Source organism: Pelophylax lessonae (assembly GCF_965119305.1).
Source record: "Pelophylax lessonae genome assembly, chromosome: 5".
NCBI classification, from domain to species: Eukaryota; Metazoa; Chordata; class Amphibia; order Anura; family Ranidae; genus Pelophylax; species Pelophylax lessonae.
The window spans coordinates 537,822,518-537,848,355 of NC_138772.1; the positions used below are offsets into that span (position 1 = coordinate 537,822,518).

Sequence of the window (25,838 nt, forward strand, 5' to 3'; positions counted from 1 at the left end):
TTTGGCCAATTTGTTTTCTGCTACCCATTTTTGGTAAAAAAAATCGCAATAAGTGTATTTTGATTGGTTTGCGCAAAAGTTATTGCGTTTACTAACTAAGGGAAAGATTTATGTCATTTTTGTTGTTTTTTTTTTTAACGCGTAATGGCGGCGATCTGCGATTTTTTTTGCGGGACTGCGACATTGCGGCGGACAGATCGGACCCTTGACTGACATTTTTGACACTTTTGGGGGTACCAGTGACATTACTGCAGTAATCAGTGCTATAAATATGCACTGTTACTGTAAAAATGACACTGGCAGGGAAGGGGTTAATTTTATTGGAGAGGGAGGGGTTAATGTATGCCTGGTGCTTACTGACGTGTGGGGGGGGGGAGGTGAGCCAGGGACAGATCGGATGTTCAGCTATGCTGAACACTCCGATCTGTCACTCCCTGTCACTTAGGAGATCCGCCAGCTCTGTTTACACAGGCGGGCGGATCTCCAAACTGGATTCCCCGACGATCGGGGCAGAGCAGCGGCGATCGCCGCCGCTCCTCCCCTGGCCCGACTCCCGCTGTGAATGAAAACAGTGGGAGCGCGCCTCCGGCGGCGCGCGAGCGCCGCCTATAGGGGAGGAGTCTAGCGACGTAGGTCTACGACGCTAGACGATAACGAGCCACTGTGCCGCAGTAGCAGCACAGTGGCTAGTGCTAAAGTGGTTAAAGGTGCATGAATGCACCGATATATGTGAGTGCAATATATTACTTTTTTATTTGAATAAAGTTTTAAAGATATAAGCACTATTGCAAGCTTTTTCTATCTACATGTTACGCTGGCTATTGAGCTAAGATGCATTGACTTGATTTGAGCTTCTGAAGTGAAACCACCCAGATGGGCCATCCCTAAAGATCCCCTGCATTTATGCTTGATTCAATCTTATTTGAGGTGAGCACCCACTCACAAGGGGGTGCACGGTTAATATCGATCTGTGACACTCTGGTCACTCACTCCTCTTGGGAAGCACCAGCCACATCCAGGTGGCCTGAGCACTTATAGAAGATTTTGGCTGTTTGCACTTCTCACAAGACTGTTATATTTACTCATTAATTATTATTATTATCACAAATATTTTGGTACATATTTATATATATATTATCACTGGGACTAATTTATTGAAGACTTTTCAGACACTTATTGCACTTCGCACTTTTTTGGCTTTTATACACTGATTTTGATTTATGGATTATCGCGTTATTTATTTTTGCACACATTTATGATTAGATTATTTATTTGTTTGAGTACATTTATATATGTCCACTTTTTATCAATATTTGTACACTAGATGTATAATTTTTATTACTATATTTATCACTGAGTATTTTACAGATATTTATTGCGCAGCACTATTATATTGTTTGTTCATCGTTGTGTTGTGGTGTGTGGTCAAAAATGCTTTGTTCACAATGTTTGGTCCGTTGTGTTGGGTAGCCTATTCAAATGAATGGGTAAAGACTCTATTTTTTAACCTTATACGGCCATATTAGGTCAATGATGTCACAAGCAACCCTGCCCCTTTGTGTATCAGCTGTGGGGAAGTGAATCTCCTCCCCACAGCTCATACAATTACAGCTAACTTTTGGGTTTGGATGAAGTTGGGTTTGTAGAGAACCCAAGCCTGACAGTTAGCAATAGTTAGCAGTTAGCGAGGATAGTCTCTGTATTTTCTCTAAAACCAAGAGACCATACAAAGTCACAAGTATTGATGATATTTACTATCAGAATACATAGTTAGTGGGTCCTTTGGACCCCTTAGTCATTTACTAAGTGAGCCTTCTTACCACTCTGAGGTCCAGGCACCCCTATCCTTTACAAGTTGACATCTGGTGAGTGAGTGAGTGAGACCTAGTGTGAATATTTTTAATATTTAGGGCAGATGGATTTATGGGAAGAGAACCCCCACCCCCAGTGATATCATTGCCCCGACAATGGATAGTATATATCTCATTAGGTCCTGTCAAAAGTGAAGACAATAAGCCAATGGTGCTGTAAAGGACTGAGCTTGGACCATAACTGAAGAGGTAAGGGATCCTTCGTGGTTGTGAAGGGGGAGAGATTGGCTTTACTAATCCTTAGTAGTTAATTGGCACCTTCCCCGTTGTCGAAATTTGTATAGAAAAGGAAGAGGGGGTTTCCAGATCTGTCACAAATGAACAGAAGTGGAACCCGAGGGGATTTAAATGTGCCGCTAATACAATAACTTTTTCCAGATTCAGTCCGTATTTAAAAATTCATAAAAAGATTTTTATTTCATATGTATTAAAAACAGATGAACATACATATTTATTACAATTATATATACATGTATTGTACAAAGAATAGAATACATAAACTTCAACAACCCCACAATGGGACTGTATGAAAATACAGATAGTTGCTAGAACTACGCGTTTCGCTGTGAGTGCTTCCTCAGGCTCCAGCTGTTTCAGAATATTCTTAATATATATGGAAAATCATTAAATTTAATCTCGATTGGTTCAATCACATTGTACGGTGTATGTATATTTGTGCAAATAAATATCGGCAAGAGAAGAAGCGGTCAGCTACACCATGGGAAAGTCGTTAGTTAACATGGATTTGGAATGATCAAAAATACAAAGGGGTGATCTATTTCCATTTCAATATACAGGAGCATAAAATTAGTGCCAGCACAGGTATATATAGAGCAGGACGCATAAAGGCGCTGGAAAAAGTCCTATAGATAACTAGAAGGTTCCAGGGTTCAGGAGAAACAGGAACCCATCCCACATAAGTGTGCATCCGAAATTACTTCAAAGGAATAAAGCCATCCTATTCCCAGATAGTATTAAATATAGTCAGTCTTAGAAAAGATCTTTCCAGGTTCGTTTCCCCTCAGCCCACCAGACCAGATCCTTCGGTCCTCTTCACCAATTTACTGAAGGAGCTTATTGATTTTTCTTTGGCACATTAGTAATTAATGACAAGCATATACTTGATGACAATTGTTCCAGTCAAACCACACCAGTTTGGTCTGCTCATTAGGATTCATAAGCTTTAGTACTACTTATGTATCAAACAGTAAACCACTTACCTATGGCAACTTGGGATAAACCTGGGACTTCCTTTAGAAGGGTGGCATAGTAGGAGGAGAGCCCACTGTATGAAGACAGCAGCAGCTGGCAAAGATCCCTGTGCCACTTGTAGGCATGTTGTATGCACGTATCTGATGGCACATAGCAAGTTCCCTGCAAGGAAGAGATCAATCAATTGAATGCAGCTGTATATAAGTACCTGTTAGTTTTGGATTGAGTATGGAAGGGTTAAAACCAAGGGCATAACCATGATTTATGGGCCCCATAGCAATATGTTGGTGGAGCCCCCTAGCTAAATCTGTCTCTGTAGTATCTGACAACTGTGACAATATGGGCTTGATTTACTAAAACTGGAGACTGCAAAATCTGGTGCAGCTCTGCAAGGTAGCCAATCAGCTTCTAACTTCAGCTTGTTCAATTAACCACTTAAGCCCCGGAAGATTTTACCCCCTTCCTGACCAGGGCCTATTTTGCGATTCGGCACTGTTTGACTTTAACAGACAATTGCGCGGTCATGCGACGCTGTACCTAAACAAATTTGACGTCCTTTTTTTCCCACAAACAGAGCTTTCTTTTGGTGGTATTTGATCACCTGTGCGATTTTTTGATCATGCGCTATAAACAAAAAAAGAGCGTCAATTTTACAAAAATAACAATATTTTTCACATTTTTTTATATGAAATTCCCCCCCCCCCCCAAAAAATGTAAAAATCTAAATTTTTTAACATTTTTGGCCAATTTGTTTTCTGCTACATATGTTTGGTAAAAAAAAAAATCGCAAAAAGCGTATTTTGATTGGTTTGCGCAAAATGTATTGCGTTTACTAACTAAGGCAAAGATTTTTGTCATTTTTGTTGTTTTTTTTTATTTTAACGAGTAATGGCGGCGATCTGCAATTTTTTTTTTTTGCGGGACTGCGACATTGCGGCAGACAGATCGGACCCTTGACTGACATTTTTGACACTTTTGGGGTTACCAGTGACATTACTGCAGTAATCAGTGCTATAAATATGCACTGTTACTGTAAAAATGACACTGGCAGGGAAGGGGTTAACTTTATTGGAGAAAGGAGGGGTTAAGTGTGTCCCTAGGGGCGTGATTCTAATTGGATGTGGCTGTTTGTGTAACAGAGATATACGATCCTACATAGCAGGATCGTATGATCTCCATTCTTACACAGGGAGAATGACAGGCGGCTTTGTTTACATTAGCCGCCTGCCTTTCTCCCTCTGCAACGGACGATCGCAAGTGACCGGCGGGTCCGCTGGTCACACATGTGGGGGTGTCCATGAGCGAGCGGGGCGGGAGCGCGCCTCCGGCGGCGCACGCTCGCCCCCTAGAGCCTCACAGGCGAGCGATGTAGACCTACGTCACTTTGCCTGTGAGGGGCTGACCGCCACAGTAAATATACTGACAGCAGTCGGCAAGTGGTTAAGCTTTGACAAAAAAAAAAAAAAACTTGAAGCTGTTTGGGTTTAATGCAGAGCTGCCCCAGATTTTGCTCTCTCTAGTTTTAGTAAATCAACCCCAATGTGCCACTGATCTTAGCAAAAACATGCATGAACCAAGAACAGGTAGCAGAAGAAATGTCAGCATTGTCAGAATACTACAAGGGAGCAGTTCTGTGAATAAAAATGTTAGTGGTAATAATATTAATAAATAGAATTATATTTTATAATGTGACACAATTATTAATGTTTTTTTCCCACAATTACTGTATATCCCTTATACAAATCTCAGCTCTCTTATCAGGTTTCGGCTGAGGAGAACTTCTAGGGTTTTGTTGTCCCCGTGTTCGGCATACCGGGTTAATTTCAATCCGTATCAGAATTTCTGAGTGCACCAAAGCGAAGACAGCTAAACAAATTCCTACCTCTGGAGAAGGTGGTTTGCAGTACGCAGCACCAAAAACCAGATTTTCAAGAGAAACGCTTGTCAGATCCGTCGCCAATTCTTGGTTACTTTTTCCCAACCAGGAGCCTCTTATTGGACGAACAAAACTAGAAGACAATATGAACATTGGGAGCTGAAGATCACAGACAGTTAAAGTGGACCTTTTTTGTGTCCATTATATCCTTTTTTGCTGGAATCTGGTTCACATTGGCCAATACGATTTTTTTCATAATTGTGAAATACAATATCTCACAAAAGTGAGTACACCCCTCTCATTTTTGTAAATATTTTATTATATCTTTTCATGTGAAACACTGAAGAAATGACACTTTGCTACAATGTAAAGTAGTGAGTGTACAGCTTGTATAACAGTGTAAATTTGCTGTCCTCTCAAAATAACTCAACACACAGCCCAGTGGCGGAACTATCAGGGTCGCAGAAGTCACGCTGGCGGCTGGGCCCTGGAGTTCCGCCACTGTGGGGGGGCCCGTTGGCGCCTGCCAGTTTTGGATGTGCTACTGCCGTGAGCAAGTGCCTCACTCACTCACTCCTGTCCGAGTCAGTCAGAATCAGATTGTTGCGCCGTGCGGGGGGGGGGGGGGTTTGTGGGGAAGAGGATGTTGTGGCCGGCTGCTAAGATGAATGAGAGAGCCAGCCAGCCAACCCATAGAGAGTAGAGAGGCAGAGTTTGACAGATGCTGAAGGAGAGTCAGCCGACCAGAAGGGGATGGAGCTCTCCTTTCTGCGAGGAGACTCTGGTATGTGACTCACAGGCATCCCTGGACTGGAGGAGGCCCTTTTCATGACCACTGAGGGTAATCGACTGACGGGCAGCTATGTAAGGGTCAGTGACAAATTGCCAACCTCCACCACTGATCCCAACCCACCATTGCTGCCTCTTACTGATCCCACGCTACAGATTTCATCCCTATCCCCCCCATCACTTCTAAAACAGAGATCCTTGGTGGTGGGGGGATGGGATCAATAAGAGGCAGAGGTGGTGGAGGATGGCACCACCACTAATCCCACCCCTCCTCACTCACTGACCCCCCCCTCACTGATCTCACCCTCCCCCCCTCACTACCATCACTGATTCCCCCCTCCCTCACCACAATCACTGATCTCCCCCCCCTCACCACTATCACTGATCCCACCCCCCACCACCATCGCCACCACTTATCCCAGCCCCACCCCCATCGCCGCCACTTATCCCACCCCATCATTGCCACTTATCCAACCCCCATCACTGCCACTAATCCCACCCCCACCACCGCCACTGATCCCAGCCCCTCCTTACCATCGCCGCCACTGATTCCACCCCCTCCTTACCATCGCCGCCACTGATTCCATCCCCATTGCCTTTACTGATCCCACCACCATCACATCCACTGACCCCTCCCCCATTACCCGCCACTGATCCCACCCCCCTTCCACCATCGCCGCCACTGATCCCAGCCCCTCCCCACCATCACCACCACTGATCCCTCCCTACCAACCCCTCCCTACTATCGCCCCTACTGATCCCACCCCCCTTCCATCACCCCCACTGATCCCACCCCCCATCACTGCCACTGATGCCACCCCCCCTCCCTACCATCGCCCCTACTGATCCCACCCCCCCTCCCTACCATCGCCCCTACTGTGTCAAAATCATGCTTTTTGGGGGGGGGGGGCTTCATGATTTCTTGCACCTGGGCCCTGAAAATTCTAGCCATTAATGTCTAAACCGCTGGCAACAAAAGTGAGTACACCCCTAAGTGAAAATGTCCAAATTGGGCCCAAGTAGCCATTTTTCCTCCCCGGTGTCATGGGACTCATTAGTGTTACAAGGTCTCAGGTGTGAATGGGGAGGAGGTGTGTTAAATTTGGTGTTATCACTCTCACTCTCTCATACTGGTCACTGGAAGTTTAACATGGCACCTCATGGTAAATAACTCTCTGAGGATCTGACAAAAAAGAATTGTTGCGCTACATAAAGATGGCCTAGGCTTTAAGAAGATTGCCAATACCCTGAAACTGAGCTGCAGCACGGTGGCTAAGACCATGCAGCAGTTTAACAGGACAGGTTCCACTCAGAACAGGCCTCGCCATGGTTGACCAAAGAAGTTGAGAGCACATGCTCAGCGTCATATCCAGAGGTTGTCTTTGGGAAATAGATGTATATGTGCTGCCAGCATTGCTGCAGAGGTTAAAGGAGTGGGGGGTCAGCCTTTCAGTGCTCAGACCAAACGCCACACACTGCATCAAATTGGTCTCCTTGGCTGTCGGAAGCCTCTTCTAAAGATGGTGCACAAGAAAGCCTGCAAACAGTTTGCTGAAGACAAGCAGACTAAGGACATGGATTAATGGAACCATGTCCTGTGGTCTGATGAGACCAAGATAAACTTATTTGGTTCAGATGGTGTAAAGCCTGTGTCGCGGCAACCAGGTGAGGAGTACAAAGACACGTGTACAAATGTGAGGGGTGTACTCACTTTTGTGAGATACTGTATATGATCCAGATTAATTTGAATAATTCATTAATAAGACATTAAAGCTATTACGTGCGATGTAGAGGATGTAGAAGAAACTCTTGTGCATTTTATATTTAGCCATAGTGATTTCTGTCTGGTAGCTCTGAATGTGATTATCTTGGCACCAAGTACATTGAGGGAATGCTACCACCCTTGGGCTGTGAGGTATTGTACAGTATGTACAGAAACAATGTGACTTTGTCTAAAGAGTCCTGAATGGCAGTTATTTCTCTCCTGGGATGTTGTTATACATATCCTGTATCCTTTAACTCCTGGCAGGTTTTTCTTGGATTGAATAGCATTAGGCCGGGTTTGTTATATCCTAGCTCGGTGTCTGCTTTAGGGTATTTTCACAAAGGCTTTCTCATCAGGTCTACCTGTCAGTTTGTCAAAATTACTAATTTTATTGGCTCTGAGGTCTAGCTCCAGAAAAAAAAATGTAACGTGTCTGTAGGCAGGTGCAGTTAGCCTTTCCACCTGTAGAAGGCCTAGTGCCATTATTGCATAGGAAGGGGAGTCTCATAAGGGAAATGAACCCTTAGAGAAGTGATGGCGAACATTGGCACCCCAGATGTTTTGGAACTACATATCCCATGATGCTCATGCACTCTGTAGTGTAGTTGAGCATCATGGGAAATGTAGTTCCAAAACATCTGGGGTGCCAAGGTTCGCCATCACCGCCTTAGAGGTTCTGTACAGTGTCTTGAGAGAGGAAGGTAGTCTAATTGGGCACCAAAGTTTAAAAAGACTTTGGCAGCCATCTTGAGTGAGGGAGCCATTTAACCTCCCTGGCGGTATGATTATGTCAGGAATTACATACCAAAAGCGGTACAATTTTTTTCATGGAAATTTGGCGTTATGTATTATAGGCCTACAATTCTTAGTAATTACTGACTTAAACCTGACCAAAACAAGAGTCTAGTAGACATCCCAGATGTGATAAATTTGAAACACAAACGCATGAATTATAATCTAATCAATAATATAATTTTATATATATATATATATATATATATATATATATATATATATATATATACATACGTGTGTATATAGGTATATATATATATATATATATATATATACTCATATATACATATATATATATATATATATATATATATATATATGTGTGTGTGTGTGTGTGTGTGTATATATATATATATATATATAAAATGTGTTATGTGTTTGTGTTTTGTGCAACGTTTTGAATTTCCCTCCCTAGTTCCGCTCCCATGCAGCATTGCTGCTGCAGGGAACGGAACTAGGAAGTCATCAGACCGACGGACGAGCGGCGGGACTCTCGGCTGGCGGTCACAGCAATGGGAGATCATCGCTGGATCGCCAGGAGAAGGTAAGAGACACCGCTGCGCTTTCTGCACATCTACCCCGAGCGTGACTCTGAGATACCGATCCTGGACTAAAAAATCCACCCCGAGTCACGCTTGGGATTACCGCCAGGGAGGTTAAATATGGAACCCCACATCATTTTGGCGTGCTTCTGGTGAGTGTGTGGTAGAGAGAGGAGCATGCGGTCAGGTTCCAGACAAGGAGCTATAGCTCAGGAAAGGCTGCTTCTTCACTTCATACACTCTGATAATAGTAAACTGGGTACTAACATTTATAGATAGGTTGATCCAGGGAATATCCAATTGCCTCTCTGGGGGTCAGGAAGGAATTTTTTCCCTTGCTGGTACAAATTGCATCATGCTTTGCTGGGGTTTTTTTTTTTTTTACCTTCATCTGGATCACCTGTGAGCATAAGATTGTGTATATGGGATTGTAAAGACTTGTATATTTTATTAACCTGACTAACTATGTAACTATGGTAAAAGGTGGGGAGTTGTGGAGTCAGTAAGGACTTCAGAAAAATCCTCTGACTATTCAAGAAAGGCACTAACAACATTAGGTCTGGTTAGTAAATAGAGATGGGCCGAACACCTCCCGGTTCGGTTAATGCCAGAACGTTCGAACATCGCAAAAGATCGGATGGGCATATGAAGTAATTGGGCATATGAAGGGTATGGGGGTCCGGGTAATACCCTGGGGGACATGTATCAATGCAAAACAAGTTTTTTAAAAAGATCATTTTTAAATGAGCAGTGATTTAATGATGCTTAAAGTGAAAGAATAAAAATGAAAAATACATTTAAATATAGTGCCTGGGGGGAGTCACATTAGTCTGCCTGTAAAGTGGCACATCTGTAATGTGTATAGAACCCGCTGCAGCAAAACTGACATTTCTAAAGAAACAACATTTTCCCTGCAAGCTTTCTTTGTTTTGTAAACAATGGCTAAGGGAGCCAGTCTGTATGATGAGGCCACAATTTAGTGCAGTGGCATGGGAGCATCTGCCTTTCCTTGTTGGCTTCCCAGACGTGATGGGGGGGGGGGGGGCTTATTACCAAAATATAATAGAAAATATGTAATTAGAGAGTTACGAGAGTTAGAGATTCCCTCAATTTGCAGAGCTTTCCTTCCACTTCCTGTTTGGCAATGGGACAGAAAGTAAAGGTACATTTCCCCAATGGGACAACAATGGCAAAAATAAACCTTACAGGGGTTATACCTAGGGATCGACCGATTATCGGCAAAGCCGATATATCAGGGGCCGATATGCACTTTCCCCAATATATTGGAATCGGCCCCTGAGGTTACCAAAATTGCCGATATTTCGGGAAAGTGCTTGTACCAGAGTGATGCCTGCAGCTAGAGGCATCACCCCGCTACCGACGTCCATAGCCAACGGTCGGCTGTCTTGTAATGACAACTGATGTGGCTGAAAAGCCACTCGGCTGTCATTACAAGGAGCAGGAAGGGAGGTCCTCCCCCTCCCGCCTCCTTCCGTGGCTCGCCCGGGTCTCCCGTCCCATTAGGAGACCCGGGCAACCAGCCTGCATGACCGCCGAAGAGAAGACCCGATCAAAGCCGCATTCGGCTCTGATCGGGTCTCCATGTAAAAACCCGGAAGTGATGTCATGACATCACTTCCGGGTACTCCGCGCCAAATTAAAAAAAAAAAAGACAGCATTCAAAACAGCCAAACTTGGCATTTTGAATACTTTTAAGTCCAGATCCCCCCCACAAGAGTACCTGTAATAAAAAAAAAAAAAAATGTTTTTTTAATGTACGAAAATATTGGCCAATATCTGCCGATACTGATATGCGATGACCAAAATATCTGTATCGGCAAAAAAAAAAAACAATATCGGTCGATCACTAGTTATAACCTACACTTACTCTATGCAAAATGAAACAAAAAATTTTTGCCTATAGTTCTACTTTATTGCTTCACAATAAATATCGGTGAAACATGGTCAAATGGTGGACTAAGTCTTTAATGACTTTTGCTGGTTTGATTGGCATGGCTTTTCTTTTCCAGAGGATGAGTACATGAGATGGCATTGTTGCTGATGCGGAAGGAGGTCAGTCTAGAGAAAAAGAGTTTCCCTCTCTTGGATTATTTTCATTGCACTCCAGTTTTGTACGGAAGGACAAGCGATTGCTTACAAGGCCGTGCAGGCATGAGAGGCAGGCATCTGCTGTGTCTGGTACTGTACCTGGTAAATGGCTGATGTAAGGCTAGCAGTGAAGCGTGCACCGTTACGGAGATCACCGACAAGTGGAAATAGTCGAACATGACAGGAACATGGTGGTGCAAACCTCTTCGTGGATGAAAATGAAGACCTAAAGTGCGGCTGCTGATCAGGGGGACGGCGGAGATGTCTTTCAGCCTGGAAGAAATGTTTACACTTGTTAGCGATGCTCGTGTTGTTTTTTCTTGTTAGAGATTCCAGGATTTTATCAGAAGAAACCTGACAAAATGCTCAGCAAAAGCAGGAGCAGAACTATGTGCGTGTTATGGATCTATCTACAGGAGGCAAGGGAGATGACTGCCGCGCCTGGACAAGATCCTCTGGCACCCAAGAAAGAAAGAAATGATGAAAGGGGGGGGGGGGGCAGGAGGAAGGGAATAAGGGATGAAGGTAGAAAAGAAAGGAAGGATCAAAGATAATGGCTGAAGTTAATGTTTATCTATACTTAATTTTTATTTTAATAGAATAGAAAGGAAAGAAGGAAAGGAAAGGAAAGGGGAAAAAGGAAAGGAAAGGAAAGGAAAGGAAAGGAAAGGAAAGGAAAGGAAAGGAAAGGAAAGGAAAGGAAAGGAAAGGAAAGGAAAGGAAAGGAATGGAAAGGAAAGGAAAGGAAAGGAAAGGAAAGGAAAGGAAAGGAAAGGAAAGGAAAGGAATGGAAAGGAAAGGAAAGGAAAAGGGAGAAAGGAAAGGAAAAGGGAGAAAGGAAAAGAAAAGGGAGAAAGGAAAAGAAAAGGGAGAAAGGAAGGGAAAGCAAAGGAAAGGAAAGGTAAGGAAAGAAAAGGAAAGGAAAAGGGAAAAAGGAAAGGAATGGAAAGGAATGGAAAGAAAATGTAAAGGAAAGGAAAAGGGAGAAAGGAAAGGAAAAGGAAGAAAGGGAGAAAGGAAAGGAAAAGGGAGAAAGGAAAGGAAAAGGGAGAAAGGAAAGGTAAGGAAAGGAAAGGAATGGAAAGGAATGGAAAGGAAAGGTAAAGGAAAGGAAAAGGGAGAAAGGAAAGGAAAAGGAAAATGGAGAAAGGAAAGGAAAAGGGAGAAAGGAAAGGAAAAGAAAAGGGAGAAAGGAAAGGAAAGCAAGGGAAAGCAAAGGAAAGGAAAGGTAAAGAAAGGAAAGGAAAGGAAAAGGGAAAAAGGAAAGGAAAGGAAAAGGGAAAAAGGAAAGGAATGGAATGGAAAGGAAAGGAATGTAAAGGAATGGAAAGGAAAGGTAAAGGAAAGGAAATGGAAAAGGGAGAAAGGAAAGGAAAAGGGAGAAAGGAAAGGTAAGGAAAGGAAAGGAACAAGGAAAAATATCAAAGAAAATGAAGTTAATTTTTATCTTAATAGAATACGACGTGAACAAGAAAGAAAAAAGAAGAAAGAAATAAAGTGAGAAAGGAAAGGACAGGAAAAGGAAAAGAGGGAAGGAAGGAATGAAGGAAGGAAGAAAAGAAAGGAACAAGGAAAAAAAGAATCAAAGAAAATGGATGAAGTCACTGATTATCTATACTTAATTTTTATTTTAATAGAATAGGGAAACATGGACAAGAAAGGAAAAAAGAAGAAAGAAATAAAGTGAGGAAGGAAAGGAAAGGAAAGGAAAGGAAAGGAAAGGAAAGAGGGAAGGAAGGAAGGAAGGAAGGAAGGAAGGAAGGAAGGAAGGAAGGAAGGAAGGAAGGAAGGAAGGAAGGAAGGAAGGAAGGAAGGAAGGAAGGAAGGAAAGAAAAGAAAGGAACAAGGAAAATAATCAAAGAAAATTAATTAAGATCATTTTTATATAAACTTAATTTTTATTTTAATAGAATAGGGATACATGAACAAGAAAGAAATAAAGTGAGAAAGGAAAGGAAAGAATTGGAAGGAAGGAAGGGGGGAAAGGAAAGAAGGAAGAAAGAAAGGAATGAAGAAAACAATGGAGCAAGGAAAGAAAGAGTCAAAGAAAATGGATAAAGTTATTGTTTATCTATGCACTTCAATATACTGCAGTAAAACTGCCCTGATGCACTTCAATAAACTGCAGTAAAACTGCACTGATGCACTACAATATACTGCAGTAAAACTGCACTGACGTGCTTCATTATACTGCCCTGACATACTACACTGACACACTTCAATATACTGCAGTAAAACTGCCCTGACAAATTACACTGACATTACAGTAAAACTGCAAGATCACACTAAACTGATGCTGCATTATCACTATATTCACACTACACTGACACTCTGCACACAATAGAATCACTATAGCACACTATTATCAATACTTTTTTTTTATATAGAATAGAGATACATGAACAAGGAAGAAGGAAAGGAAAGGAAAGGGCATCTATACTTAAACGTTTTTTTTAGATAGGATAGCATTGGGAAAGGTAAGAACCCCAGTCAGGTTTTATTGTTGTCTAAGGCTCCAAGAGATTTCCCTTCACTTTCTGTTCTGGGGATAACTTTTTAGGAGACAGGATGTCTTGGAAAATCTGCAGCATTGAAACAGACAATAAAAAAAGCTGACAAAGGTTATAGCATTCCCTTACTTAAAGTTTATCTCTAAGCAAAACCATTTTCTTTTAGTTTTGGATAGAGTAGGGAAGGGTTAGATCTTCTGTCAAGTTTTTACTAATTTTTGCTGCCTGTGTCTTCATTGGGAAGATTCACCCTCTATTTGTACTTAAGACAATTGTCCCTAAAGAGAAATCCAACATTTTAGAGTTGTCCTCAGATCAAGAAGTGAATGAAAACAGTCCAGTGGGGACACCAGTTCCTGTTGTATCGCTGGTGCAGCAACTGAAGGAACATTTCCCTAATGGTGTGCAAAAAATAAGCTGGCAGGGATTTGAACCTTTCCTTACTTTATCCACAACTAGAAAGAAAGGACTGGCAATAGATATATGTAATATAAACCAATTAGTGTTAACTAACATTCTAAAAAAAAAAATCGAAATCCAAGAACAAAAATTGTTAATATTGCAGCTTACCGGTCCTTAGATGTGATGGCGGCCTTTGTTTTATTTTTTCATTTTTTTTCAGCCTAGGTACATTTTCAAAAAATACCCATTGTTCCTGCCAGAAATGCTGTGTCCCTGACACCATGTCTAATAATAATATGTTTATTACCATAGTTTACCCAGGAGGCATTGCAGTACTCACTGCTGCTCGCTGTCTGTAAAATGAAGGTCTAACTTCAATTGGAAATCCACTTCGCTGAGAGCATCTTCTACCTGAAAAACACAACCAAGATGAATGGATGCATTCCATAAGGCAATGCAAAAATAAAGATTTCATATCATTACTAAAAACAAAAAGTTTTAAAATCTGAGTTTAAAAAAACCAGCCCCGGAAGGTTTACTCTCCTTCATGACCAGGCCATTGTTTGCGATACGCCACTGCGTTGCTTTAACCCATTCCCGACCGCCCGCCAACCGCCGATTTACTGCAGCAGTGCGGCCCTCCTGCACGAAACGGCATAAACCTATGTTGGTCGTGTTCCTGCAGCTAGGCGGCGCGCTCCCACCCCACTCGGCAGCGGGGACTCCGATGCATGGGGCAGGCGGCTCCGATTGCCGTCTGACACCCGCAATCGCTCCCGGCTGAGAGAGAAGGACGGTCGGCTGTTGTAAACACAGCTGACCATTCTTCTCTCTGGAATGATAATAGAGCCCCTGTGATCCTTCTATATAGGATCACATCTCTATGGTCATTTCACAAGCCACGCCCCATACAGTTAGAATCACTCCGCTAGGCTCACATTTTAACCCCTTGATCACCCACAGTGTTAACCCCTTCCCTGCCAGTGTCCTTATTACAGTAAGAATGCATATTTTTAGCACTGATTACTGTAGTGATGTCACTGGTCCCCCCAAAAGTGTCAAACATGTCAGTTAGGGGTCCGATCTGTCCACCACAATTTTGCAGTCCCGCTAAAAATCGCAGATCGCCGCCATTACTAGCAAAAAAATAAAATAAATAAAAATGACATAAATCTTTCCCGTAGTTAGTAGACGCGATACCGCGATAAGCGACTTTTGTGCAAACCAATCAATATACACTTATTGCGATTTTTTTTACCAAATATATGTAGCAGAAAACAAATTGGCCTAAAATGTCAAAAAAAATGTGATTTTTACATTTTTTTTTTTTTTTTTGAGAATGTTATATAGCAGAAAGGGAAACATATTTTTTTTTTTTTTTGTTTATAGCGCAAAAAATAAAAATCACACAGGTAATCAAATACCACCAAAAGAAAGCTCTATTTGTGCGAAAAAAAGGACATCAATATTATTTGGGTACAGCGTCACACGACCGCGCAATTGTCCATTAAATAACGCAGTGCCGAACTGCAAAAAATATGGCCTGGTCTTTAAGGGGGAAAATCTTCCGGTCCAGAAGTGGTTAACTGATCATTGCGCGAGCGTGCGACGCTGGACCCAAATAAATTTGATTAATTTTTTTTTCACAAATAGAGCTTTCGTTTGGTGGTATTTGATTACCTCTGTGGTTTTTATTTTTTGCGCTATAAAATGACAAAAAAAAGTGCGATAATTTTGAAATAAAAACAATATTTTTTACTTTCTGCTAAAAAACACAGCCAATAAAAAAAATGTAAATAAAATCAATTTTTTTCATCAATTTAGGCCACTATATACTCTGCTACATGTTTTTGGTTAAAAAAAAAAAAATTGTATATTGATTGGTTTGCACAAAAGTTATAGTGTTTACAAACTATGGGATATTTTTATGGAATGTTTATTTATTTATTTATTTATAACTAGCAATGAAGGCAATCAGCGAAATTTAGCAGGACTGCCACATTGCGGCGGCTGAATCTGACACTAACTTACACTTTTGGCACTTTTTTGGGGAACATCAATGACACTAATACAGTGATCAGTGCTAAAAATATGCACTGTCACTATACTAATGACACTGGCAGGGAAGAGGTTAACATCAGGAGCGATCCAAGGGTTAAATGTGTTCCCTTAGCATAGGGAACAAACTTTTCAGATAAAGGGAATTCAATAAGACACTTAAACTAGAAGAAAAGTGGTTTAACCTTAAACCGCGTAAAGGGTTCTTTACTGTCAGAGCGGTAGGGATGTGGAATCCTCTTCCACAAGCAGTGGTATCAGCAGGGACCATCGATAGTTTCAACTTTGACTGGGGGGGGGGAAGACAGAGATCCATGTTCCTGTTTAGCAGAAACACAAGATCTCCATCTTCCCCTCTCACAGAATGGCGATCTGCCTTGTTTACATAGGCAGACCCCCGATCTGCCTCTTTCCCCAACAATCACGAGGTGCCAGCGAACATCAGGTCTGCCGGACACACTGATTGGCTCCCACTGTGTCCAATCACAGCGTGAGTGGGCCGCTGGCGGCACACGTGTGCGCCCCAGACCCATTGCATGAAATCACGTACAGTTACGTGATTTCGCACAGGAGGGCCACCCTAGCGCAGTACATATGCGTCCAGAAGAGGTTAAAATAAAATAAATAAAATAAAATTAAAAATATATAAATTATGAAATTACTTAAAAAACCAAACAGTAACCCTTTAAAAAAGTTGTCTACCTTTCTCAGCAAAGTGGAACACTCCTATTCACAGTGTGTTCCACCACTGCTGACGAGTATTGACTACAATCGAGAATTTTATTTTTTCCCAAATTTTGGACAAAATGCTTTGGAGTCAATGGTAATGATTTACCAAAGATCAGTTGCTTACCATGCAGTGGGATTTTCCCCAGAGCTTAGTGACCAAGCATAGTGAATGTGGTGAAATTTAACTTAGTAAAGAATACCCAATCCTGTGCATGGAAAATGTAAAATATATATATATATATATATATATATATATATATATATATATATATATATATTTTTTTTTTTTTTTGCTTGAACATGATTGGATGGAAGTCAGCAGAGTTTAACCACTTGCCAACCGCCCCGCGCAGATTTACTGCGGCAGGGCAGCTCAGCTGCGCATAATCATGTACATGTATGTGATTATGTGCACGCGGCCTAGGCAGCGCGCGCGCGTGATTAGACACAGCTGGACCCTGACCGTGGGAGGAGCGGGCTCGATTGCCGCCGGCCTCTCGCACTCTTCGGGGAAACTGACAGGAGAGCCGCTTGCCTATGTAAACAAAGCAGGCGGCTCTCCTGTCAGTTAGGTACAGTGAGATCGTGTGCCTCAGTTAAGCTGAATCACCGATCTCTGTCGGTCTGCCGATCTCTCTTTCACAGAGCCCTCCCCCACCCCACAGTTAGCAAGCAAATTTAGGAGCACACTTAACCACTTGCCTTCTGTGCACTTAAACACCCTTCCCATCCAGACCAATTTTTAGCTTTCAGCGCTCTCACACTTTGAATGACAATTGCGCGGTCATGCTACACTGTACCCATATGAAATTTTTATCATTTTTTTCACACAAACAGAGCTTTCTTTTGGTGGTATTTAATCATCTCTGGGTTTTTCATTTTTTACAAAAAAAAAAGAAAAAAGACAGAAAATTTTGAAAAAAAAAAAGTTTTTCTTATTTTCTGCGAGTAAATTTTGAAAATAAAGTTTTCTCCTTCACTGAAGGGCGCTGATGAGGCGGCACTTATGGGCACTGATGAGGTGGCACTTATGGGCACTGATGAGGAGGTACTAATATGCCGTACTGATGAGCACTGATAGGCGGCACTGATAGGCTGCACTGATGAGCACTGATAGGCGGCACTGATGAGCACTGATAGGCGGCACTGCTGGGCACTAAGAGGTGGCACCGCTGGGCACTGAGAGGCGGCACTGACGGGCGGCACTGATAGGCGGCACTGATGGGCACTGGCGGATGGCACTGATGAGCACTGATGGGCGGCACTGATGAGCATTGATGGGCAGCACCATCAGTGCCCACACTCAGTGCCCATAGTGCTGCCAGTCAGTGCTCATCAGTGCCTAGATGAGCAGGCACTGATGGGCACTGACTGACAGCACTATGGGCACTGATTGTGGGCATTGATGGGGGGCACTGATGGCGGGCACTGTGGGCACTGATGGGGGGCAATTTATGTATGCTTTTTACCTTTAGTAATCAGGGCACTGGTGATCAGTGCCCTGATTACATTCCTGTGTGTCCCTGGCGCTGTAAGGCTCCCCCTCCTTCCTCACACTGCAGGCTCCGTGTGAGGAAGGAGCGCCGGCGATGAGAGATGATCTCATATGTTTACATATGAGATCATCTCTCATTGGATGGTCCGATCACGTGGTGAATGGCCGCTGTGAAAATTCAAGTCCACGCTGCAGCCGTATATAGGCTGTAGCACGGATGGGAAAAAGTTAAAGCGGTGTTCCAGCCTCCCCTCCACCCCCTCCAAAAATTAAAAGTCAGCAGCTATACATACTGTAGCTGCTGACTTTTAATATTAGGCGACTTACCTGTCCTGGAGTCCAGCGATGTCGGCACCGCAGCAGATGTTTCCATCGGCTGTCGGGTGCTGCCGCCGCCATTGCCGGTGAGGGAACCCGACAGTGAAGCCTTGCAGCTTCATAGGCGGATCCCTAATGTGCATGCGTGAAGCGCTCTGCGCATTCGGATTGGCTCGGCAGCAGAGGGAAGGAGGAGGGGGCCAAACTTCCGAGGGACAGCACCACGGTGCCATCTCCTGGAAGAGGGGAAGGGTACCTGTCAAAAACAGTGCCACCCATCAGTGCCACATATCAGTGCCCCAGGCAGCAGACTTTGTGAATATTTGTATCATTCTCTAATATTTTGGCCACGGTTGTAGTGATACAGAGGGTCCACCACATTCTGTGACTCCACCTCCCAGCCTGTCATTGCTGCATTGGGCGTGACAGGAAATCCCATCCCCCTTAGTCCCAAATACCTGGGAGACAGGTAGGGGATTAAAACCTATAGTAATACAATACATAACAGTAACACCAACTACAAACCCGTTCTCCATCCAGAAAAAGGTGGGCTTTGAACACCATGACATCATTAATATCGATATCTTCATTCCTATAGAGGATTTGGAGGATCCGACTGTACACGATATTATCATACACACATGGAGAATACGTTCCAGGGTCATCTGTAACAGCAAGAGAAATTAATTATATTTTTGTAATAGAGATGTGCAGCACAACGGAAAAATTTATGTTGTTTCGAATTAATTTGTTAACCACTTAAGCCCCGGAAGATTTTACCCCCTTCCTGACCAGGGCCTATTTTGCGATTCGGCACTGCGTGAATTGAACGGACAATTGCACGGTCGTGCGACGCTGTACATAAACAAATTTGACGTCCTTTTTTTCCCACAAACAGAGCTTTCTTTTGGTGGTATTTGATCACCTGTGCAATTTTTTGATCATGCACTATAAACAAAAAAAGAGCGTCAATTTTGCAAAAATAACAATATTTTTCACATTTTTTTATATGAAATTCCCCCCAAAAAAATTTAAAAATCTAAATTTTTTAACATATTCAGCCAATTTGTGTTATGCTACATATGTTTGGTAAAACAAAATCGCAAAAAGCCTATTTTGATTGGTTTGCGCAAAAGTTATTGCGTTTACTAACTAAGGGAAAGATTTTTGTCATTTTTGTTGTTTTTTTTTAAACGCGTAATGGCGGCGATCTGCGATTTTTTTTGCGGTACTGTGACATTGCGGTGGACAGATCGGACCCTTGACTGACATTTTTGACACTTTTGGGGTTACCAGTGACATTACTGCAGTAATCAGTGCTATACATATGCACTGTTACTGTAAAATTACACTGGCAGTGAAGGGGTTAACTTTTTTTGAGAGGGAGGGCTTATGTGTGTCCCTAGTGATTCTAACTGTGATTGGCTGTGGCTTGAGGTGTATGAACAGTGATCAACGGTCCTACATAGTAGAACCGTATGATCACCATTCATACACAGGGGAGAATGACAGGCAGCTTGTTTACATTAGCCGCCTGCCTTTCTCCCTCTGTGACCGCGCGGGAGCGGGAGCGTGCCTCAGGGGGCGCGCGTTCACTCCCTAGACCCTCACAGGCTAGCGACGTAGTACTACGTCGCTCTGCCTGTGAGGGGCTGACCGCCGCAGTAAATAGTCGTGCGGCGGTCGGCAAGCGGTTAAGTAAATCAATTTGTTTAGTCATATTTGTTATGTTAGATTCGTTTTCAGAATTAGTTTCGTATATTCGGATTTATTTCTTATATTCGTATAGAGTCGTATTTTTGGAAGTTATTTTGGAAGATTGACTATATTTGTTAGTGGAACTTCCGCTTATTCGTTCCCCCCCCCCCCCTCTGGTGCCACAATTGGCACCTTTCAGGGGGGAGGAGGGCGCGGGTACCTGTTTTTGACAGGAACCCTGTCCCCACTTCCGTCGGACCTCGCGGCGGTGAGGTTCGTCACAGGATCATCACAGGTTCGGTCCCCTACTCCTCCCTCTGCTTCCTGGCCAATTACCGAGCGCAGCACGCTTCGTGCATGCGCAGTAGGGACCCAGCCGTGAAGCCGCAAGGCTTCACGGCTGGGTTCCCTTACCGGCAATGGCGGCGGCAGCACCCGACAGCTGATGGAAACATGCGGTGCTGACATCGCTGGACTCCAGGACAGGTAACATGTTAATTCATTGTTTTGAGAGATTACCTATTCATTTTGAGTCATCCCTGCTGTTCCAACCCACAAAGAGAAATGGAATGAGCTGATTGGATTATATCGTCTGGAGTTACGTGAATCCGAAAGTAACGAATAGATGAATTTCAGATTCATTTATTATGAAGATTCTGAGGAATCCACCTCCATCCAACCCAAACACAATAAGTAGGAATGATCATCTTATTTCACTTTTATAACTTACTATATTTATTTCAATATGTTTCCTCTTCATATGCAGCGCATATTTATAATAATGGAAAATGTTAAAGCAAAATAAAAAAAAATGGATCCAAATTAATTTGATATATTTATTATGTTGCAACATTAACAAAAGGCCCAAACCATTGCATCATGTCATCCGAATGAAACAAATGAATGTGAATGATTTACATTGTTTCATTATTTCGAATTAGTTAAAATTCATTACTATTGAGATTCGGAGATTTGGATACAAATTTTGTTTTGTAATGAAACGAATCGCACGTTTTCTTTGCAATATTATAAGCAAATGGCCACTGCCCCCACCTATAACTGGCCTTTGCAGCAAGAAGCACATGGAAGGGCAAAGCACGTAAAACAAAATCAAAGGAAAATTCCCGGCTCAACTGACCAACCAGCCTGCAAATTACCAAATTATCCTGTCTAACATGTTGCATTAAAAGCAGGGGTTTAGTTTGCACACATTTGTAAATACATGTGTAAGCTGCAGAGCCATTTCACGGGACACCCCAGTTTTAAAGAAAACTGTTACACAGGATAATTCAGGCTGCTTTAGGGTTGCCACTTTTCTTCAAGCCAAACCCAAACACTATAGCGGCGCACAGTATTTTTTTTTTTTTTTTTTTAGTATGCACTATATGATAGCAACAGACCTGGGACACCTTTGGGCACTTCAAAGAGAATAGTATTGCAGCCCACATAGTGCCCCCTCCTGTCAAGTCCTGTTTCGCGCCACATTCCTGTCTGAACAATGTGTCTGGGTTTCAGGTGGACTGAAACCCAGAGACATGATTCAAAACCTGGATTCCCCCGGGTGAATCCTGGGCAGGTGGCAACTGGTCGCAGACTGGTTGGTAAGTTGAGCTGGGAATTTTCTTTGGTTTTGTTTTACATGCGTCGCCCTGCCATGTGCTCCTTGCTACGAAGGCCAGTTATAGGTGAGGGCTGTGGCCATTTGTTTGTACTGGTGGAATATTGGGGAGGAGACATACTGGACACCTGTGCTGCCATAGTGCTATATGCTGGGTGTCCAGTGCATCACTGTGCCTTTAAGGAGGGGGTGGGCTCCCTCCAGGCTCATCTGCCCTCTGCCAATCCATTATAATGCATATGGAGACTCTCAAAAATGTACAGAGTTAGGACTGCAGATAATACTGGGGTGCTGTGGAGTGTCTCTGCAGCTTACGCATGTATTTGCAAATGTGTGCAAACTAAACTCCTGTTTTCATGCAAACTGTTAGACAGGATAATTTGGTTGGTAGCAGGTTGGCTGATAAGATGAGTTGGGAATTTTCTTTAGTTTTGCTTTACTTTGCAATATCACCCAAACCTCTTTAACACTTGCAGCTGTTTACTATATATGGACCAATGCAATTTTTTAAATTGAATCTATGGACTCACTGCTTTGGCAATATTATTTATCATTATATGACATTAAAAGCTTCTTCATTGCCTGCTTGAAGTTTTTTCTTTTTATTGTACATTGGGTTCAATGATGTACAATTCAATGTACAATCTCAACATGTCTTGGATGCCGAGATGATGGAACTCCCGTGCATTAGTGATGGACGAACATCGGCCGGGGCGGTTCGCGAACGTTATCCGCAAACTTTCTCAAACATTCGCGGCGGGCCCCATTGACTTTAATGGCAGGCGAAATTAAAAACCTTTAGGTCATATTTGCAGCCACAAAATACTTACTAGCTGTGCACAAATAGTCCCACAACATGGACAATGTCATAACAGAAGTATTGCAATTGGAAAAGTTTTTTATTATTTTTTTTCAGCAAAAAAAATTTTTTTTTTTTTCAAAATCAGCTAGAACTGACAGCAGCCAGTAAATACATGTCAAATACATACAGGGTCCATTCACACGTCTGTAAAATGGTTCCGCATCCATTCCACAATTTGGCGGAACGTTTACAGACCCATTGATTTTCAATTCCAGTCTGAAAAATTAGGCATTCACAGGATAAAGAAGTAAGTGCCGGCCATTCCAGGCCCCAAAAATTAGCCCACATGTGTTTACCTGACAGCTAAGAACGTTGTATTCTGTGGCTGGAGGTACATTAGGCATTTACAGGATACAGAAGTAAGTGTCGCCCAGCCATTACAGGCCCCAAAAATTAGCCCACATGCGTTCACCTGACAGCTAAGAACGTTGTATTCTGTGGCTGGAGGTACATTAGGCATTGACAGGAAAAATAATTGTCGGCCATGAAAGGCCCCAAAAATTAGGCATTCAATGGACATGAAATGCCTTTTATGCCGCTGTATTTACTGAAGACAAGGACCATGAATTGTTGTGGGTGGATGGCGGTCTGGCAGATATTTGTGGCCTGTCATGAGGAATTTTAATCAAACATGGTCTACTGGTCACATGTGTTGAATTCCTCTGAGATCCATGCCTCATTAATTTTTTATAAATGTGAGGTAGTCAACACTGTCATGAGCTAGGCGAGTGCACTTATTGGTCACGATCCCCCCTGCTGCGCTGAACGTCCTTTCGGACAGGACACTGGACGGGGGGCAAGCCAACAGTTCCATTGCAAATTGTGCAAGCTCTGGCTAGAGGTCAAGCCTGCACACCCAGTAGTCCAGGGTTTCATCACTCCTCAGATCGTCCACATCAGCCATTAACCCGATGTAGTCGGACACCTGTCAGTCTAGGCGTTCCCTGATGCTGGATCCGGAGTACAGCTGTCGATGGGTCGGCTGAAAGAATGATCTCATATCTGAAGTGACCAATACATCTTCAAAACGCCCTCTTCTTTTTCTTTTGGATTGCTGTGAGTGGAAATTCCTCTGCCAGCGCACGCAAAAGCAGAATGCAGCATTTCTCGAAGCAAGGCCTGGAAGTGCTGCATTCTGACCGCCCTCTGTGATGGTGGTAACATTTCCACCATTTTTTTGTACCGGGGGTCTAAGTACGTTGCCACCCAGTACTGGTCGTTGCCCTTTATGCTTTTTATACAAGGGTCCTTCTTAAAACAATGGAGCATGAAGGCCCCCATTTGCACTAAACTGGAAGCAGTGTAGTTGCCTGGCTCCAGCTCATCATCCAGGATAATGTCGTCCTTGTTCTCCTCCCCCCATCCACGGACAACACCAGGGATCCCAGAAAGGTTTAAAGCATGCTCTTCTTGCTCCTCCTCATCCGCCCCAGCACCATCCTCCTCTGACTCCTCTTCAGACTCCTGTTGTTGACTTGTCTCAGATGGAGTAGCACCCCCTGGGAATTCATCCAACATTGCGACTTCCTCATCTTCCTGCTCCTGCTCCTCGACGGCTTGATCAATGACATGACGCAATGCACACTCCAGAAAGGAGGCGTAAGGTACGATGTCACTGATGGCGCCCTGGCCGCGACTGACCAGTTTGGTGATCTCATCAAATGGCCGCAGAAGTCTCGAGCAGCCACTGGCGCGGTGAAAAAAAAACGAGCTCCCCAGAACCTGTCCTGCCACAGAGTTCGTACAAGTAGTCGTTAACTGCACGTTTCTGCTGAAGCAGCCTATCAAGCATATAAAAGGTTGTGTTCCATCGCGTTGGGCAGTCACAAATGAGATGCCTGACGGGCAGGTTGTGTTGCCGCTGAATCTCAGCAAGGCGAGCCATGGCTGTGTAAGATCTTCTGAAATTGCCCGAGATTTTCCTGGCCTGCTGCAAGACGTCCTGGACCCCAGCATATTTGGCAACGAATCGCTGCACGACTAAGTTCAGGACATGTGCCATGCATGGCACGTGTGTAAATTTGCCCTGTTTCAGCGCACTCAGCAGATTGGCACAGTTGTCGCACACCACTTTACCAACTGTCAAACTGAGCGGTGTCAGCCACTGATCTGCCTGTGAAAGCAAAGCTGAAAGGAGTGCAGGACCAGTGTGGCTCTTGGCTTCCAGGCACAACAGACGCAGCACAGCATGGCAACATCTCACCTGGCACGTGGAATAGGTTCTGGGGATCTTGGGCGGCACAGCGGAAGAGACGGTAGCAGCGTAAAAGGAGGAGTCAGCCGAGGAGGAGAGGGAGGATGGAGTAGGAGGAGGAGAAGAAGAGGCAGGCCTGCATTTTTTTTACGCTCAGCAGATTGGCACAGTTGTCGCACACCACTTTACCAACTGTCAAACTGAGCGGTGTCAGCCACTGATCTGCCTGTGAAAGCAAAGCTGAAAGGAGTGCAGGACCAGTGTGGCTCTTGGCTTCCAGGCACAACAGACGCAGCACAGCATGGCAACATCTCACCTGGCACGTGGAATAGGTTCTGGGGATCTTGGGCAGCACAGCGGAAGAGACGGTAGCAGCGTAAAAGGAGGAGTCAGCCGAGGAGGAGAGGGAGGATGGAGTAGGAGGAGGAGAAGAAGAGGCAGGCCTGCATGCAATCCGTTGCGATAAAACCAAATCTACATGGGTGCCACAGGTTACATGCTTGACGGCCGTCAGAAGGTTCACCCAGTGGGCAGTAAAAGTTATATACCTTCCCTGCCTGTGTTTGCTAGACCATGTGTCTGTGGTCAGATGTATCTTGGCACCGAAACTGTGTGCCAGAGATATGTTCACTTGCCGCTGAACATGGCCATACAGCTCTGGCATGCCCTTCTGCGAGAAATATTTCCTTCCTGGGACCTTCCATTGTGGTGTTCCAATGGCCACACATTTCCGAAAGGCCTCCGAGTCTACCAGTTGATATGGCAATAGTTGGCGGGGTATTAGTGCCGACAAGCCAGCGGTAAACCGTTGGGCAAGACGGTTATCCGGCGTCATCATTTTTTTTACGCTCCAACATTTGGGCCACGGAAGCCTGCCTTTTTCCAGAACAACGTGAGGACGGCATAATGGAAGGTGGAGTGGAGGACAATTGTGAGGAGAGAGGAGAAGGAGAAGAGGCTGGACGGTGAGAGCCTGGAGTGTGGCTTTGTGGGTT

At 43.7% G+C, this 25,838-nt stretch overlaps 1 protein-coding gene across 1 annotated transcript in view; it reads right to left on the bottom strand.

Moving 5' to 3' along the window:
- FAM135B (family with sequence similarity 135 member B) overlaps positions 1 to 25,838 on the bottom strand; it is a 143,974-nt gene that overhangs the window by 103,941 nt on the left and 14,195 nt on the right. The window contains exons 3-7 of the mRNA XM_082257944.1: positions 18,997 to 19,136; positions 14,212 to 14,282; positions 11,059 to 11,232; positions 4,966 to 5,092; positions 3,092 to 3,245 (exon numbers count right to left, since the gene is read on the bottom strand). Coding sequence (XP_082114070.1) covers positions 3,092 to 3,245; positions 4,966 to 5,092; positions 11,059 to 11,232; positions 14,212 to 14,282; positions 18,997 to 19,136 — 666 coding nt within the window. The remainder of the gene's footprint in view (positions 1 to 3,091; positions 3,246 to 4,965; positions 5,093 to 11,058; positions 11,233 to 14,211; positions 14,283 to 18,996; positions 19,137 to 25,838) is intronic.